Source organism: Trichomycterus rosablanca, chromosome 8 (genome assembly GCF_030014385.1).
Source record: "Trichomycterus rosablanca isolate fTriRos1 chromosome 8, fTriRos1.hap1, whole genome shotgun sequence".
Taxonomy (NCBI): domain Eukaryota; kingdom Metazoa; phylum Chordata; class Actinopteri; order Siluriformes; family Trichomycteridae; genus Trichomycterus; species Trichomycterus rosablanca.
In genome coordinates this window covers 31,406,927-31,424,093 of record NC_085995.1, presented here as the reverse complement: position 1 = coordinate 31,424,093, position 17,167 = coordinate 31,406,927, and the positions used below count along the sequence as shown (strand labels likewise).

General features: G+C 37.6%; 1 protein-coding gene across 1 annotated transcript in view; it reads left to right on the top strand.

Moving 5' to 3' along the window:
• csk (C-terminal Src kinase) overlaps nt 1-17,167 on the top strand; it is a 60,728-nt gene that overhangs the window by 29,772 nt on the left and 13,789 nt on the right. Inside the window, exons 2-4 of the mRNA XM_063000724.1 lie at nt 10,302-10,450; nt 13,803-13,916; nt 14,425-14,537. Of these exons, the coding sequence (XP_062856794.1) occupies nt 10,436-10,450; nt 13,803-13,916; nt 14,425-14,537 (242 nt within the window). The 5' untranslated portion in view covers nt 10,302-10,435. The remainder of the gene's footprint in view (nt 1-10,301; nt 10,451-13,802; nt 13,917-14,424; nt 14,538-17,167) is intronic.

Genomic DNA, 17,167 nt, shown 5'->3' with positions numbered 1-17,167 from the left:
ATTCACAGTCCAGCAGTTACAGTGAGGTGTTTAAAAACTCCATCAGCATTGCTGTCACTGCAGTGCTGAGAATGATCCACCACCCAAATAATACCTACTCTGTAGTGGTCCTGGGAGAGTCCTGACTATTGAAGAACAGCATGAAAGGGGGCTAACAAAGCATGCAGATTTAACGTTCATATTCATTTTATAGGTGTTCAATAGGGTTGAAAGTCAATGGCCATGTGTGGGCAGTGGAGTTCCTCCAATCCATGAACCCCTGCCATTTAGTTTAAAGTATTTGAAATTATTTGTTGAGCAGTTTTAGTAGTAATGTATAAAACATACTGTATGTGCCCACTATCCAGGTCTGTTTAACTGGTTTATAATGTTGTCATGCATTTTTTTTTTTAAATGTACTGTTCCACATTTTAAAGGTTATTCCCAGAATTGCTGTCGCTATTTTTAGACATCCATTATAAGTTAGATTTAAGGTAACCAGTTTTCTGTAATTTAACCCAGTACAGTAAAATGCTGCAGGTGTTTGAAGGGATGACTGTGAAGTTGACGAGTGTTGCTTTTATGACATGTATGTGTAAAGCTGCTTGAGACATACTATGTTACATGTTACATTCTTTCACAGTTGTCGGGTTTACATGTACTCTCTCGGCTTGTGTAACTACATCTGCGTTCTACTGAATCGTGTGCAATGTCACAGATGGTGAAGAGGGAAACTTGAGTAGAGGGTTGAGGCTGTTGAGGCTTAATGGGGCATGTGTTTGTCCTGTTTGAAGATGAGCTATGTTTAGTGTGACATGAGCTAGATTGGCTAATTATTTTTAGTGTAAATTTAAAAAGTATTTGAATTTGTTGTAAAAGGGTCAAAAAACATCAACCTTTAAAACCAGAGATCAGATTCAAAAAACAAATTTTGGTGTCCTGGAAATATAGAAAATATAGTTTGAGTAAATATAGAAAAAAGTCAAAACTGTTGGTCCCTGTAGCATTTTAATCTTTGTTTACAAATGTCTAAGAAAGTCAAATTGGTTGTTATTATTATAATAATAATTAAATTGATTGAATGTGTTTTGTGTATTGTCTTTAGTGTGACTGGATCATTAATTGATTATTTATTTAAAGATGTTATAAATAGGATATTAATCGTAGATATTTTATAAAAGATGACAGCACTGAAAGATGCTGTGCTGTTTTTGTATTTTAATCAGTTTTTGTCATAATTTATAGTAGGGATGTAACAATGCACCACAAGACAGTTAAAAATCGATTCACATGTGTAACAATTCAAATCGGTCTACATGTATAATGAATCGATATTCACTTTAAACAGCAGGGGGCACTGGCGCTATTCACCTCGCCTGGTTGGCGTCACTACAGGGTTGCCAAGTTTGGAATTTTCCAGCCAAATGTATTTATGTGAGGATACTTTCTTTATATTCTTTTTTTTTTTAATGAAATTTCATTTCAGTTTTTTTTACACAAAGGGAAATGTGCAGCATTGTTTTGCATAGTTTGTACCTACCTTAGAAATAAAAGGACATTCGTTATTTAGATAAATAAAAGATAAGCGCAAATACAGTATTTTTTTTTAAGAGAAATAATAAAAGGAAACTTTGTCATAATTTGTCTTCAATTTCATTTTGTTTAAAAAATCGGGGAAAAAATCGCATAGTGAACCCAGTATCATTAATCGCATTGCATCGTGGGTAGAGTGTATCATTACATCCCTAATTTATAGTTATTTCTGGTAAACTGGTGTAATCGTTCAGTATATTATACACAGGTTATCAGGGGTGTGATTTTTTTTTTTTTTTTTTTTTTTTTTTTTTTTTTTTTTTTTTTTTTCTTTTTCTTTTTCTTTTTCTCTTTCTTTCTTCAGAACCCAAACAGGTTTATAAGTTGTGGGACTTATTGTGGTTCAGTAGCTTATTCCATTTTGTAAACTTGCTCAGTGGTCATGATCTTCTTCCCTGAGACACTTGTTCTTAAAAGCATGAATGTGTCTTTTTTGCTTTTTCTTCAGTGTCCAGGCTTTACATGGCTACTAGTCAGACCAAGGCTTTCATCTATTGTAGCTTGGTGATGGTGCTAAATGCCCAGTGCAATTCTTGACTCTTTACTTCACTTAAGAATTAACTTCCAGTCTTCTAACTTCCACTATAATCTCCAAGTGTTTGTTCCAATTGTGTTGAGTTTCTTTTAACTTTCATACGTTTTACAGTAGTATTTTACTTTATCAAAATGACTGCATGCTAGTTGAACAGTTCTAACAATAACTGGATCAATATGTTTATGCGATTGGTATAAACGCACTTTTATTTATATACATTTATAATTGGTTGGTTCAAATTTGAACACTTATTTATTGAAATGTTACAATAATGCTTAAAGCAGCTGCCAGGAGTTGATTCCTCATGACTTACTTTACTTTTACCAACATAACTTATTTGTATAAAAGTATATATTGGATACTTTATACAGCTCTATGTTGTGTTTTTAGGACCAGACTAAACATTTTAGCCTGATAGCTGCTAACTGTGTGAACTTGTGACTCATGCAGTAACGGGTCTCTCTCTAGGCCTGGCAGCATGCTTCCTATCTTTAAATGATTCATGCTGTTCCTGTTCTGGAGGTATAAAATTAGGTGTTTTGAACAGCAAAGGAAGAGAGTGTGTTTTTAAAAGGAAGTTCCTTATATCCCATTCTGTGAGGCTTCTGTGTATGGGTGCTGTGAATGTGTGGTTGGCACCATTTTTGCTCTCTGTGTCTCCAGCCAACACCCATCTATAGTATTCATCACCCACTTTTGTCTGTTTGCATCTAAAAACAAAAACGTTGCTCTGAGCAGCACAGGAAGTGACCTCAAAGTGTAGAGTTTTACTCAAGACCTCCCACACAAACACATCTGTGTTAGTAAATGTAGTTAGGGACTTGTTTATGAGTTATTGATTTATTTCAAGAGACATTGACTCATCTAAACTTCTCCATGCCCAAATCTTACATACTGGCACACCTTATAAGGCATTATTGGTCTCTTTGTTCTTTTCACATAGATCTCATTTTAATAGCTATCGGCAACAGAATCTTCAACCACTGTACTTGGCGAGTGTTGAAAGGGTTTAACCAAATCTGGTGGTTTAAAAACACAAATTTGACTTTTCAGTACAGTCTATATTATTTCTGATAGGGTAGAGATCAGGACTAATTTTAGCAGCTTATTGTTCTATTAAAACACCCGATTGGTCCTTGATTTGAACATTTTGGCCTATGGTTTGAGGTGCTGAAGCATCATCCTTCTTCATCATTATTAGGGCTTTTTTATGTCCGATACCGATACTGCAAATTGAGCATCTGCCGATACAGATACCAATCCGATACCGTCGTTTCCCCTCTCAAACAACTAAGCAGTAATAATACATGTCTCAATGCACCATGGTTAAACTAGCTATCTAAATAACAATGCTCAGACTGTGAAACAAATATTCTAAAGGAATAAATACAGAACCTACAACATCACACAAAACATCACGCAAAACTGCTGTTTTTATTATCGGATTACACATTTTTTTCATTCCGATATTCGATCCAGCGATTTGGGCCAATATCGGACCGATACCTATACAGAGTATCGGATCGGTGTCAGCTCTCTGTTAATTTTCTGCAGTGCAGCAGTTACCTTAAGCAAAACTGTCCCAGAGCAGAATACTAGCATAATACTACTACCACCACCATTCCTGTCGGTAGGTACAGTGTTGTTGGGTTAAATGCCTCACCTTCATTTTTTTTTGTATCAAACATACTTTATTACTACAAAGAGGGATTTTCTTTGTCCATGTCTTCACCAACAAGCTTCAATCAAGCACAAAAGTGCAGATTTGGACCAGGGTTTTCTTGTTCATGGTGATGTAAAGCTTGTTTGACTGTGGAAGGTGTCACCTTTATTTCAGCAGATTCAAATAAATACAGACCTGCTTTTGGGGTTCTTGTTTGACATACGTATTTCCATCTGGACAAACTTGCTCTCAACACAGGGTAACTGTGTTGGTTTTCTTCCCAACCTTGGCGAAGATACCACTGTTCCATTTACGTTGTAATTACGTGTAATTACATTTATTTGTAAAGTTGATCTTAACTGAAGTTAAAGTTAAATTAAAGTTGCCTAGTAATGGCTTGGGTTACTTAGCCACAACTGTAATTTCGACTTGGATTAAAGCCTTTGCTTACTGTTGTAAGGTGCTGCAGTCTCTGACAACAGTGCCACGCTAAATGTCAGATATCTCATAACATTTGATAACAATACCTGAGGGATGTAACATGACGCTGGTTCAACTTTAAGCTTTTTTTTTTAATATCTGGTTTCATTTTAACAAACATGAGTTAAGTGAAATCAGGATTTATTATTGCATGTTCACATTTCATTGGCAAATCAAAGTATTGAAACTCTTTGTCCTGCGGTGGTGATTAATAAAAGTAGTTTTACAGTGAAGTGAACCTTTAAACTTTTAATGAACATAGTTTAAATGTGTACAATTCAATGTCCATTTAAATGTGCTGATTTATTTTCTTCACATTACAATTATGTACACATGGAGTATATGGAGTAAAAATTAAGAGTTTTTTTATTTTTTATTTATTTATTTTTTTTAACAAATATTATACCCCAAAAGCCATTTTCAAGACCTACAAATCTAGAAATACCTAAGCTGATGCACCACAAGACAGTTAAAAATCGGTGCACATGCGCTATGATTCAAATTGGTAATTCATGTAAAATGAATCGATATTCACTTTAAACAGCAGCGGGCACTGGTGCTATTCACCTCACCTGGTTAACATCACTACACAGAGTTGTACGGGATTTTCCAGCCAAATTTATTTGTGAGGATACTTTCTTTATTTGTATTATTCATTTATTTATTTTATGTGGGATTTCTTTTAAAATTTCATTTCAGTTTGCATAGTTTGTACCTACCTCAGAAATAAAAGGGCATTAATTATTTAGGTCAATAAACGATTTTATTTTATTTATTTAAAGAGAAATAATAAAAGGAAACTTTGTCATAAATTGCCTTCAATTTCATTTTGTTTAAAAAATTCTGGAAAAAAACGTATCGTGAACCCAGTATCGTGAATCGTATCGCATTGTGGGTAGAGTGTATCGTTACATTTTTACTAATGACATACCCATGAGATACCAATCTGCTCTCTGATCAGGATCCACAGCATCAGTCTATCCAATTCATGTCGTTGCCAGTCTGTTAATGCCTAAATTACCGGACCTTAGAGCCTGACATTGAATTAGACAGTGCTGGTTTCCTGCTTTGCTACACACAGCCATCATGCAGAGCTTTATATCATCATTATTATTATTATTATTATTATTAAGTGTCGTCAAGTTGATTCCGGCTCCTGGCGAGCATATGAATAGTGTTTCTCCAGAACATCCTGTCTTCTGTTTGGAAAACTGTATCTCAGAATAAAATGAAAACTAGTTAAACTAGATGGAGATTAGTTATTGCTTTTCAGCAGAACAAAAATTACAGTGCATGGTATTATTTAATAAAGCATTTGTGAGGTACATTAGATAGAAGATCTTAGGTCTATCTTAGATCTAAGAGCTTAGGTTTCCTTACTAGTCTGCTAATGCCTAACCGGTAACGGTCCACAAAAATATTATATATTCTTTTCTGCATTTGGTGCACATTAGTGCTAAAAATGTACCAAAAATGTAAGTACCTGATTTTGGTCTTGGTTTAAACTGTTCCAAACACAGATGCTCCCCAATGGCTGGTATTCTTGGTATCAGTGACATCTAAGAACCTTTGTATAGTGTGTAGTGGCATTGCTTCTTGTCAGAATTTGCTGTTCAGCTCTTTATCATCAGGAACATAAAGCTCCTCTGCTGAAGTGTTGGTAAATTATGAAGACAAAGCTGGTGTATCAGTGTATTGTAAAGGATATATAAAGCAACATAAGTGAGCATAGGAAATGTGGTCATTAACACATTGTAGCACCTTGGCTAATTAAAATAAAACTACCACAAACTGTTGTTGCTGTTGTCATGTTGATTGTTCATTGACATTGACATGTATTTTGTCAGTAAGCAGTACATGTACATGTATTTTACTGAGTGATTCTGCCTCATTAACAGCTAGATGCAGTTTTAGGGTGTGGGTGGTGGAAAAATTACCAAAATACTGTATGATGTCATTTTGCATAAGCAACATTAGCCTGTATTAACTGTGCAAAGCTAGAAAACAAATATTAGTCACTATCGGTCAGTATTGGGCGAGAGTTTTTTGTTTGATGAGCTATTTTGTTAAATCGTTCATGTTATTTGTGACCAAGGCTTAAGACTAAATAGAATAATTCAGGGCGGCACTATGGCTCAGTGGGTAGCACTGTCGCCTCACAGAAAGAAGGTCCTGGGTTAGATCCCCAGGTGGGGCGGTCCGGGTCCTTTCTGTGTGGAGTTTTCATGTTCTCCTCGTGTCTGCATGGGTTTCCTGTGGGTGCTTTGGTGTCCTCCCACAGTCCAAAGACATGCAAGTGACCAAACTGTCCATGACTGAACTGATGAATCTTGTGTAATGAGTAACTACCATTTCTGTCATGAATGTAACCAAAGCGTGTAAAACATGACATTAAAATCCTAATAAATACAAATAAATAAATAAACAAAATAATCTGCTTAGATTTTGTTTTTAGACCACTTAGACTCATTTTTTAAACTACTGAGGAAATTCAAACAAGCAGGCTTTTATCTTGAAAGAACAGGAAATGAAGTCGGGGTGCACTGCAGTCACACTATACAGGAAGTGCTGACAACTGTTTTAAGGCAGTTTAACTCTTAAGATGCTTAGCCAGAATCATTGTGTCATATCTCTTGTGTCATTAGAGTGGAAAATTCATCTTCATATCCACTTTATAGAAATGTGACCTAATCTAGTTTCTAAAAACATATTTCATGATGGAAAAACATGTATATTATTTTAGTACTTCACTTATTTAGGTTTAAATGTGGAACAGTCACATTTAACTCAGAAATGTTTGCAAGTTTAAATACATTTGTAAGGAGCATGTCATGGCAGACTTGGGATTACAATGAAACGAGCTTTATAACCATGATATAGAAGGCAGCAATGTAAGAAAAAATTGGTGTCTTAAGGTTTAGTGCTGATTATGTGGACTAAAAAAAACCTTTTTAGTTGGCGGCCTACAAGCCCATGGTGTTGTAAGCTGGCTTGACGGTGTCTTTTAGAAGACAAATGTGCTAAAACCCTGTTCAAACAAAGGTACATAGTTAGAAAAGAGAAAGACAGAGATGTTAGTGAGTAGAAGGTTAGTTTTCATTTAAGTGGAGCGTCTGTAGTCTTCTTTTGAAGACGGCGAGAGACCCAGCTGTTCGACAGTGGACGTTCATTCCACCAGCTTGGTGCTAGTGCAGAGAAGAGTCTCGACGCCTGTCTTCCTCGAGTTTTAAATAGTGGATGTAGGCAAGACTTGAGACAAGATGGGTACAGAATTGGGTTGATAATTTCTCCTAAGGTAGGTCAGGGCTGGTTTGTTTTTGGCTCTCTAGTCAAGCTAAACTGAATGTGGGCTCCTACAGGAAACCAGTCAGTGAGGTGATTTGGCAGCATTTGGGTTGATTAAACACCAGGCAGGCAGCTGCATTTTGAATCCATTGCAGAGGTCTGATCGTGAACATTGGAAGACCTGCCAGTACGATGCAGTAGTTCAGCCTTGAAATGATGGAATTATGGTAGACTGGACAAGAATCTGAGTGGCTTCCGTAAAGATGATTATTAAAATCTTTTTAATGCTAAACGGAAGAACCGACACGATTGAGTCAGGTAGCAACATGACCTGAGAAGGATAGCTTGCCATTTAGGACCACACCAAGGGTTTATATATTATCAGATGTTTTACTTATGGGTGCAGTCAAACAAGAGCTTTCTATAGGCACAAAAAGGTTATCAAGCAAGCAAGTTCAGAAAGTGGAGTCAGACTCCTTGATTTTTGGAACATCTCATTGTGTTCTAGGTTTGGATTTACATGGATGTAATTGTCATTTGTAATTACATTTTCATATATTTAAATCTATAACACACAGTGTGCAAAAACTCAGTGTTTAAATATTGAATAAACTGTATATTTGTTACCAAGCATATTTTATGCATGTCATTTAATCTTGAACCTTGGACATTATTTCTAACTAATACTTAAGACCAAAAGTTTTCAACCTTACAAACACAACACTACCACCTGGCTCTTTAGACAAGGTATATTTCAGATCTCTCTATTTCAGACAGTGTAATGATGCAAATTATGACTCTAATATTAAAATCCCACTCTTTTCTACCTGCAAAGCAAAGTCAGGCTACTCAACCATTTAAACATTTAAATCAAACAGCTTAGTGTCTTTACACTGAGCATGTGGTAGCTCAAAGTTAATGAACTGGACTTGTCATCAGAAGGTCGCTGGCTCAAGACACTTCACCGCTAAGGTTGCTGCTGTTGAGCTTTTTATCTCTCGATTGCTTTGATTGTATTTGGTCATCAGTAACATAACAAATGGGATGACATGAGCACATAAAGTTCATCCAAATAGCATATTCAAAAATATTTATAGATTCCTCATCCAACTATATACACCAATCAACCATAACATTAAAACCACCTCCTTGTTTCTACACTCACCGTCCATTTTATCAGCTTCACTTATCATATCAAGCACTTTGTAGCTCTACAATTACTGACTGTAGTCTATCTATTTCTTTATATGGTCAGGACCCCCACAGGACCACCACAGAGTAGGTATTATTTGGGTGGTGGATCATTCTCAGCACTGCAGTGACACTGACATGGTGGTGGTGTGTTAGTGTGTGTTGTGCTGGTATGAGTGGATAAGACACAGCAATGCTGACTGAGTTTTTAAACACCTCACTGTCACTGCTGGACTGTGAATAGTCCACCAACCAAAAATATTTAGCCAACAGCTCCCCGTGGCCAGCATCCTGTGACCTCTGATGAAGATCTCAAAGATGACCAACTCAAACAGCAGCAATAGATGAGCGATCATCTCTGACTTTACATCTACAAGGTGGACCAACTAGGTAGGAGTGTCTAATAGAGTGGACAGTGAGTGGACACAGTATTTAAAAACTCCAGCAGCGCTGCTATGTCTGATCCACTCATACCAGCACAACACACACTAACACACCACCACCATGTCAGTGTCACTGCAGTGCTGAGAATCATCCACTACCTAAGTAATACCTGCTCTGTGGTGGTCCTGTTGGGGTCCTGATCATTGAAGAACAGCATGAAAGCAGGTTAAAAAAGTATGCAGAGAAACAGATGGACTACAGTCAGTAATTGTAGAACTACAAAGTGCTTCTATATGGTAAGTGGAGCTGATAAAATGGACAGTGAGTGTAGAAACAAGGAGGTGGTTTTAATGTTATGACTGATCTGTGTACGTATATGGGCATTGTTGATTTGTTGATTCCCTTATGGGAATCAAACTTTTGCATTTTACATTTTAAAACACAGTTACTGTTTATCTACCAAATGTACCATATTAAAAATTTTTTTTAAAAAGTAAACGTAACCTTAAAAAAATAGGGCTAAAGTTATAGCATTTAACATGTCCTTTCAAAAATACCCAGACAGTTAGACATTTTGCATTTAAATTAGATGAGAAATGGTTTACTTCCTATAAAGCATGTCTTAACATATTTTTACTTACAATCTTCACGTATGACCTTACAGTGCTTTAATGAATTAATATGACATAATAAGTGGTCTTTAATAAAAACTATTGCCTCTCATTGTATTATTATATGATTTATTGTGGATTTAGATCAGGCTGTTTATTTTTTACCCTTCTTAAATGTAAAACCAGCCTCTGAAGGGTTCTTCAGTTGACTGCATTTGTACATGCCCTGCTCAGTTCCTGACTGAGGCATCGGAAAATCTGCAGCCACCACTTCCCCTTTGAAAGTGTTTGTGCTTCCTGTTATTAACCTACTCACACTGACGCTTTGCTTCGCTTAAGAACAATTGGGTATTTTGAACTGTTGATTTTGAAGTCTTCAATTAACAAGTTCTGGTGCTTTTTGGACTTTAATTACCTTTTACAGTATGATAAGGGTCTAAGCAGATATGCTGGTAAGTACTGTAGACTGGTTAGTGTTGCTCAGACAGTGCAGTTCCTTTCATACCTGCATTAATAATTCACTCTGTGTATACGAGTGTCTGTCGGTTCTAATCTGTGTGTTTTTTTATTGTATTTGTAGGTCCTGGTTGCACTTTGGTTCAGGTGGATGTTGTAGCTCCAGCTCTAATGGTGGTGCTGAGTTTGGCGGGACACTGAGAGGATTACTTTCATCCCTCTCCCCCCTTTTACCTCTCCTCTTTTAACTACTTCATCATGTCGGCCCTACAGGTAAGATTTAAACAAATGCTTCACTCAAACAATACTAAAAGTGAATAAAAGCTAATGGATGACAGTTATTATAATTTGCTTGTTGTTGGGGTAGTCCCCTCTAGGACAAGTATATTGTTTCATTAGTATGTGTTATTCACATGAGGAAGCCTGTACGATGTGTTTTTTAAACTACTTTAATCTAAATAATATAAAATAATATTTAACAGTGTTTCTTAAGTTGTATGTTTGTTTACTAGGATTTTAACAGCATGTTTTACACATTTGGCTTCATTCATGACAGGAACGGTAGTTACTCATTACACAAGGTTCTTCAGTTCACAAGGTTATATCAAACACAGTCATGGACAATTTAGTATCTCCAATTTATCTCACTTGCATGTCTTTGGACTGTGGGAGGAAACCGGAGCACCCGGAGTAAACCCACGCAGACACGAGGAGAACATGCAAACTCCACACAGAAAGGACCCGGATCGCCCCACCTGGGGATCGAACCCAGGACCTTCTTGCTGTGAGGCGACAGTGCTATGTTTCTTAAGTATTCATACTAAAAGTAAGCCACAAAGTTCTACCATTGAGAATAATGATTCAAGGGGCAGCGAATGTGTATTTTAGTACCCTTATTTTTAAATGTTCATGAACTTTATGTGCTGTGATGGTGTGTGTAGAATATAATGACAATATACAACAAGTCTTAAAACAGAGAATATTTATTGATACATACCATCTGTCAACACAAGTTGACATCATTTTGAGAGTTCTCTTAACAAATGTTGATGCATCTGACTGCTCTCTTGTGGAATATTTGGCCATTTGTCTTGAGCAGAAGCTTCCAGGTCATTGAGCTTTGGTGGCTTTCATGCCGCAACTGCTTTCTTTAAAGTCCACCATAGATTTTTTACCAAGCTTTGGTTGACTTGGAAGTGTGCTTGGGAGCATTGTCCTGTTTGAAAGTCTAATTATCACCAAGGTTACTACAGAAGGCATAACATTCCTCCCAAAATGACTTGATGTTTCTGTGAATCCATGATGCCAGTCACACAACAAGCTTGCCAGTCCTTACAGCAGAAAAACATTCCCACTTTATCACTGACCCCCTCCATGCTTGATCAGGAGGACAGTATTCTTCTGGTCAAACCACTGATCCATAAGACCAAACAGTTCCAGTGCTGTTGTACCAGAACTCTTCAGGCCTATCCAAATTCCTTCTGGTGTATTCCAGTTGACCCTTCCTGTGCTTCTGTGCTTCTTGGTCAGTAGGGTTTGTGTTTTGGAGTCCAGCCAGGAAGTCCCTGATCTGATGAGATTGCTTAGGCCTTTGGACCAAATTTTGAGCATTGTCTCATGGGTAGGCAAGTTTGCTTCTGCGCCATAGGTTTGGAACTTCCGGACAATACTCCCAATAGTGTCTTGAGGAATGCATAAGGTCTTGGGAATCTTCTTATACCCAGTTGCCCTTTTGGTGCAATGATCTTTAATGCTTATTTTCATTGTGGGGTTATGTATTTCTAATTGCAACTGCATGTGTGTATTTATATATGTTTGTGTGTGTGCGTATATATATATATATATATATATATTTAAACAGATATACACATACATACATACATGCAATTCACAGTTTTTCTCTTTATGATTCTTTCGGTTCATGCATTTCCCCCCCAATTTAGTCATATCCAATTACCCAACGGTATTTCGCCTATACTGCAGCAGACCTTCACTCCAGACCAGCTGTCACAAATTTACATTTTCAGCATTTAGCAGATGCTTTTATCCAAAGTGATGTACAGTACTGTGACAGTATACAGTCAAGGGTCTTGCTCAAGGGCCCAACAGTTGCAACCTGGCAATGGTTGGGCTTGAACCAGCAACCTTTTGATTATTTGTCCAGTACCTTAACCGTACCTTAAAATGCTTTCTCCGACACGTTTGTCATAGCCATGCTGTCACATAACACTGGCTCTTTTGTTGCCCCTTTTTTTGCATTGCCCTTACTGGGAAATGCTAATTCCATCTCCTGTGTCTTCAGCCATTCTCGAACTTTAACATTTATGGAGGATCTCATACGTCATTCCCCATCCGACCTTGCAAACTCAGACACGGCAAATTGTATGTCTAGGTGTGTATGTCTGACCAGGTTGATGGCAAAACTGAGATTAAATTTGCGTCACCAGATCACATGTATTTCTGATATCTTAATTTGAAAATCAGTCCTAGTTGTTCAGTCCCAGAAATCAATTTAAATAACTATTTTAACCAACATTACTTTTATTACAACATTACTCTCTTTTACAAAATACAGTAGCCCACTGCTGCTGAGATCCAGGGTTTGAATCTTAGCAGGTGCTATCGGCCAGTCAGCCGTTTACACAGGCATGATTGGTTATGTCATTGGCTATGTCACTCATTTACTCTTTTTTAGATCCTGAAAATGTGCCCTGTATTTATTGTAGGTCCTTGTATTTATTACACTGTTTATATTGAAGTATTTGCACTTGTGATCTGTGTTGCACTGTGGTCCAGAGGACTGTTGTTTCATTTACACATAATATGTACTTGTGTATAGTTAAAATAAAAATAAAGCCTCTTGAACATGAACTGGGGTGACCGAATACAGCCAACCATTGGAGGTGCAATTGTCTGTACACTCTCAGTATCAGTCCCAAACCTGAATTGGCCAAAATTAAGGTCTTTCTCAATTTCCTGAATTCCACTTACAATCTAGGTTAATTCAATTTAACCTAATGAGTTTGCTGTCTAGTTTACATGATCTCTGGTGTAGTAATAATCAGATTATTGGTGGTCATATGTTGGGTAAGCTATGATCTGTGCTTTCAGCAGTAGCTCTGGGAGAATAGTGGTAGAACTAAGACACTGGTTAAAATATTTTTCTTTTTTTAGTTTGAAATGCTTCAAAAAGAACTTGTGTTTGATCTAAATTGTGCTTGTTGCAAAATTACAGCATATATGGCTTTGGCATCACACAAAGTAATTTACATAAAATCACCCAGATGGTAATTTTGGCTTTCCTGTGATCGGAAAGTTATTACAAAATACGTGGCCACATATACTATAAGTAACGACATTTTGAACACACATTTGCATGTGTTACAAAAACATAAAACAAGTATTACATTCAGTCACTTGGTAGCAAAACAGAACAGAATTCATTTGAATTTAATTATTCATTATGAAATGTTGACCATATTTTCCATCACTGGATTTTATTATTTATTGATGTGTGCAGTGTAAAACTTACAAAATTGTAGCTCTGTATTTCTGCTTTTAACTATAACAGTTTGTTTCAAAATGTTTATGTCCACTGACTGTTATGTTGTTTCACCTACTTTAGACGATTTGGCCTCCAGGAACTGAGTGTGTGGCCAGGTACAACTTCCCTGGCACCACCGACCAGGACCTGCCCCTCTGTAAAGGAGACGTTCTTACTATTATAGGAGTCACTAAGGTAAACAACATTCATTAATTGACAGGAGATACACTGTAAACTAAGGGAATACTCAGTTTTTAATCTTTTATTTTGTTGGATCGACTGTTTAGTGCTTATTGTTTGATTATTTTGTGTGGACACTGATGTAATAAACATATCCTATTTTTTTATTCTAAGCTTGACTGAAATGAATATGGTCTGCACATCTGTACTTCTGGTGTATTATTAATATAAATGTTAATGCATTTGTGTGGCCTGTGTGATCAGCCTATGTTTGTTGGTGGGGTCTTTTGTAGACCAAGTGACAAAAGATTAATACTAAGTGCATTGTAGGAATAATTCAGTTAGTAGTTCAGATAGTAGCATTTTAGATTCATTTTTTTATCATCAAAGCTTTGTAGCTCCAGTTAAAAACTACTTAAGAGTTCCCAGAAAATCAATATACATACTTCTTCTAAACCAATTATTTATTCTGTATGACATTTGTTTCCAAGCATCTTATCCAAGCAATATTTTTGCCCGACAGGATCCAAACTGGTACAAAGCCAAAAACATAGTGGGACGAGAGGGGACCATCCCAGCAAACTATGTACAGAAAAGAGAAGGGGTGAAGTCAGGCGGGAAGCTCAGTCTCATGCCGTAAGTAAAGACAATATGTTAAGGGTGTTCTCTGTGTGTGTGGATTTGAATTTTGGAGGAATTCGGTAAGAGCCAATCTATTTAATGTACTTAAAATGCATACAGCCAATAAACTTCTACAGAGCAGTACCAAAATGTATTGGTAATTCTCAAGTTGCTGTCCTTGTACAGGTGCATGTTCTTATACTATTGATAAGAAAGGTTACAAAAGCCAACTGTCACTTGCAAAAAGTAGCAAGAAACCCTAAAAGCAGCAAAAACAACAGCAGGGGGATGGATCTGCACCTCAGTCATGTTCTGATTTTAATCCAATTAAAAATGTTTGAAGAATTTTGAAATTGCATTTCTTAAGTCCATGGTAACCCTGACAAACTAAAACAATTCAGTTAAACTTATAAACACAGCAGGCTTGATTTCAGACAGCAATGCAGAATATTAATCTCATCTTAAACTTCTTTAGAGTTTATACCCTAAAGTTTCTCCAGAAACAGTATGTACACTGACAAGCCAAAACATTAGGACCACTACCATCCCAAAGTGTGCATGGCAATGGGTTGAAGTATCACCAAAATAACAATGGGTCCTTACCATGGCCAAAATTCATTGATGCCAAAAGACATGACACTGTGGCATCTGACACAGCATCAAAATTTGAAGGACCTGTTGGTAGTGTCCTGATACCATATACCAATGTACAGTAGATTGGTAAAAGAAATAATGAAAAAATGCATTACTACATTAATGAGAAAAACAACAACAATGGTTTCATTATGTTTGGTGAAAAGCAAATACATCATATTGTAGGGAAATATTATGCCATCAGTTAAACAGTTTGTTAATATGGTGACAGTATGGGTTAGCTTTGCTGCAACAGGACCTGGATAACTACCCCTTATTAAAGAAACACTTCATTTAACTATCCATCAGAACATTTATCAGGTGCAAGTAAAGTTATCTGTCCAAGAGCTAAAGCTGAGGTATGACAGTTCTGTGTCAGGACATTGATCCAAAATTCAAAAGGAATTTTACATGTGAATGCCTGAAATAAATCACAAAGTGGCCTAGTCAAAGCCCTGGCCTAAACCTGAAACAAGTATTTCATGCCCAAATCCGAGCAGTGTGTGTAATTTAAAAAGGTTGTTTTTGCTGTCGGTGTGTTCGTGAGGGTGTTGTGGACACTGTCCTTGTAATCATGCCCTGTGTGAGAACATTTTAAATAAAGACAGATGCGTGGGCGTGTACACTCACACCGCATTTAGCATGTCAGAGCTATGTTTGGCACACACACGACTGATATGATCAACGTTCTCTTATTGTACTTGTGCTGGTGACTCATGTCTTCCTGCTAATGTACCCGACATTAACGTCTCCCGTGCCTCATTTGAATCGGCGCTGTAGCTCTCAGCTTTTTGAAACAGCTGAAGAAGGTAATGTAATACATCACTATGTGTACAGTACTCAGGGAAATGGAAAAAATTCGGTTCTGATATGCAAAAACTTATCACAACGAGAGTTCAGTGGGAAAAGCTCAACTTTTATTCTTCAATTACTGTCAGAATACAACTGCAGCATGAGCGACGCAGGCACTGCTGAATTTATACTTTCTGTATTTGCATGTTTCCTGGCATGGTGAAAACTGTCAGCAGCTTGCAGTAATGAAGCAGACTATTTGCTAGCCCACTACCCATTCCAACCCAGATCTCAGCAGTGATATTGGCTGGCACGGGGGTCTGCATTGACATGATTGGCTATGTCTGAGGGAGAGGGATGGCCGAAGCCTTGCGATGGATTGTCGCCCTGTCCAGGTGTTGGTGCAATGCCAGCTGCAACTCTGACCAGGATAATAAAAATTACATAAAAAATACACAGACGAGGCATAACATTAAGACCCCTGACACGTGATGTGAATAACACTGATTATCTTTTTATCACGGCACCTGTTAGTGGGTGGGATATATTAGGCAGCAAGTGAACATTTTATCCTCAAAGTTGATGTTAGAAGCAGGAAAAATAAGCAAGTGTAAGGATTTGAGGATTTGAAGTTTGACAAGGGCCAAATTGTGATGGCTAGATGACTGGGTCAGAGCATCTTCAAAACTGCAGCTCTTGTGGGGTGTTCCCGGTCTGCAGTGGTCAGTATCTATCAAAAGTGGACCAAGGAAGGCCGCTCAGGTGGCGCAGCGGTAAAAACACACACTGGAGCCAGAGCTGGGATCTCGAATACATCGTATCGAATCTCAGCTCTGCCTGCCAGCTAGGCTGAGCTGCCACATGAACAAGGATTGGTCTGTTGTTCAGATATTGGCGGGACTAAGCCGGATGGGGTCTCTCTCTCACGACTGGTGCAATTACGACCTATGCTGGCTGATTGATGGTGCCTGCACAGAGATGAGAAAAGAGTGCTCTCATGGTGTGTCTCTCCGTACACAACGCTGAGCTGCACTGCACTCGTCAAAGTGGTAAACCGGCAACAGGGTCATGGGCAGCCAAGGTTTATTGATGCATGCCGAGAGCAAAGGCCCCACTTCGTAACTTACAGGAGTTTAAGGATCTGCTGATAACATATTGGTGCCAGATACCACAGCACACCTTCAGGCATCCTTGGAGTCCATGCCTCGATGTGTCAGGGC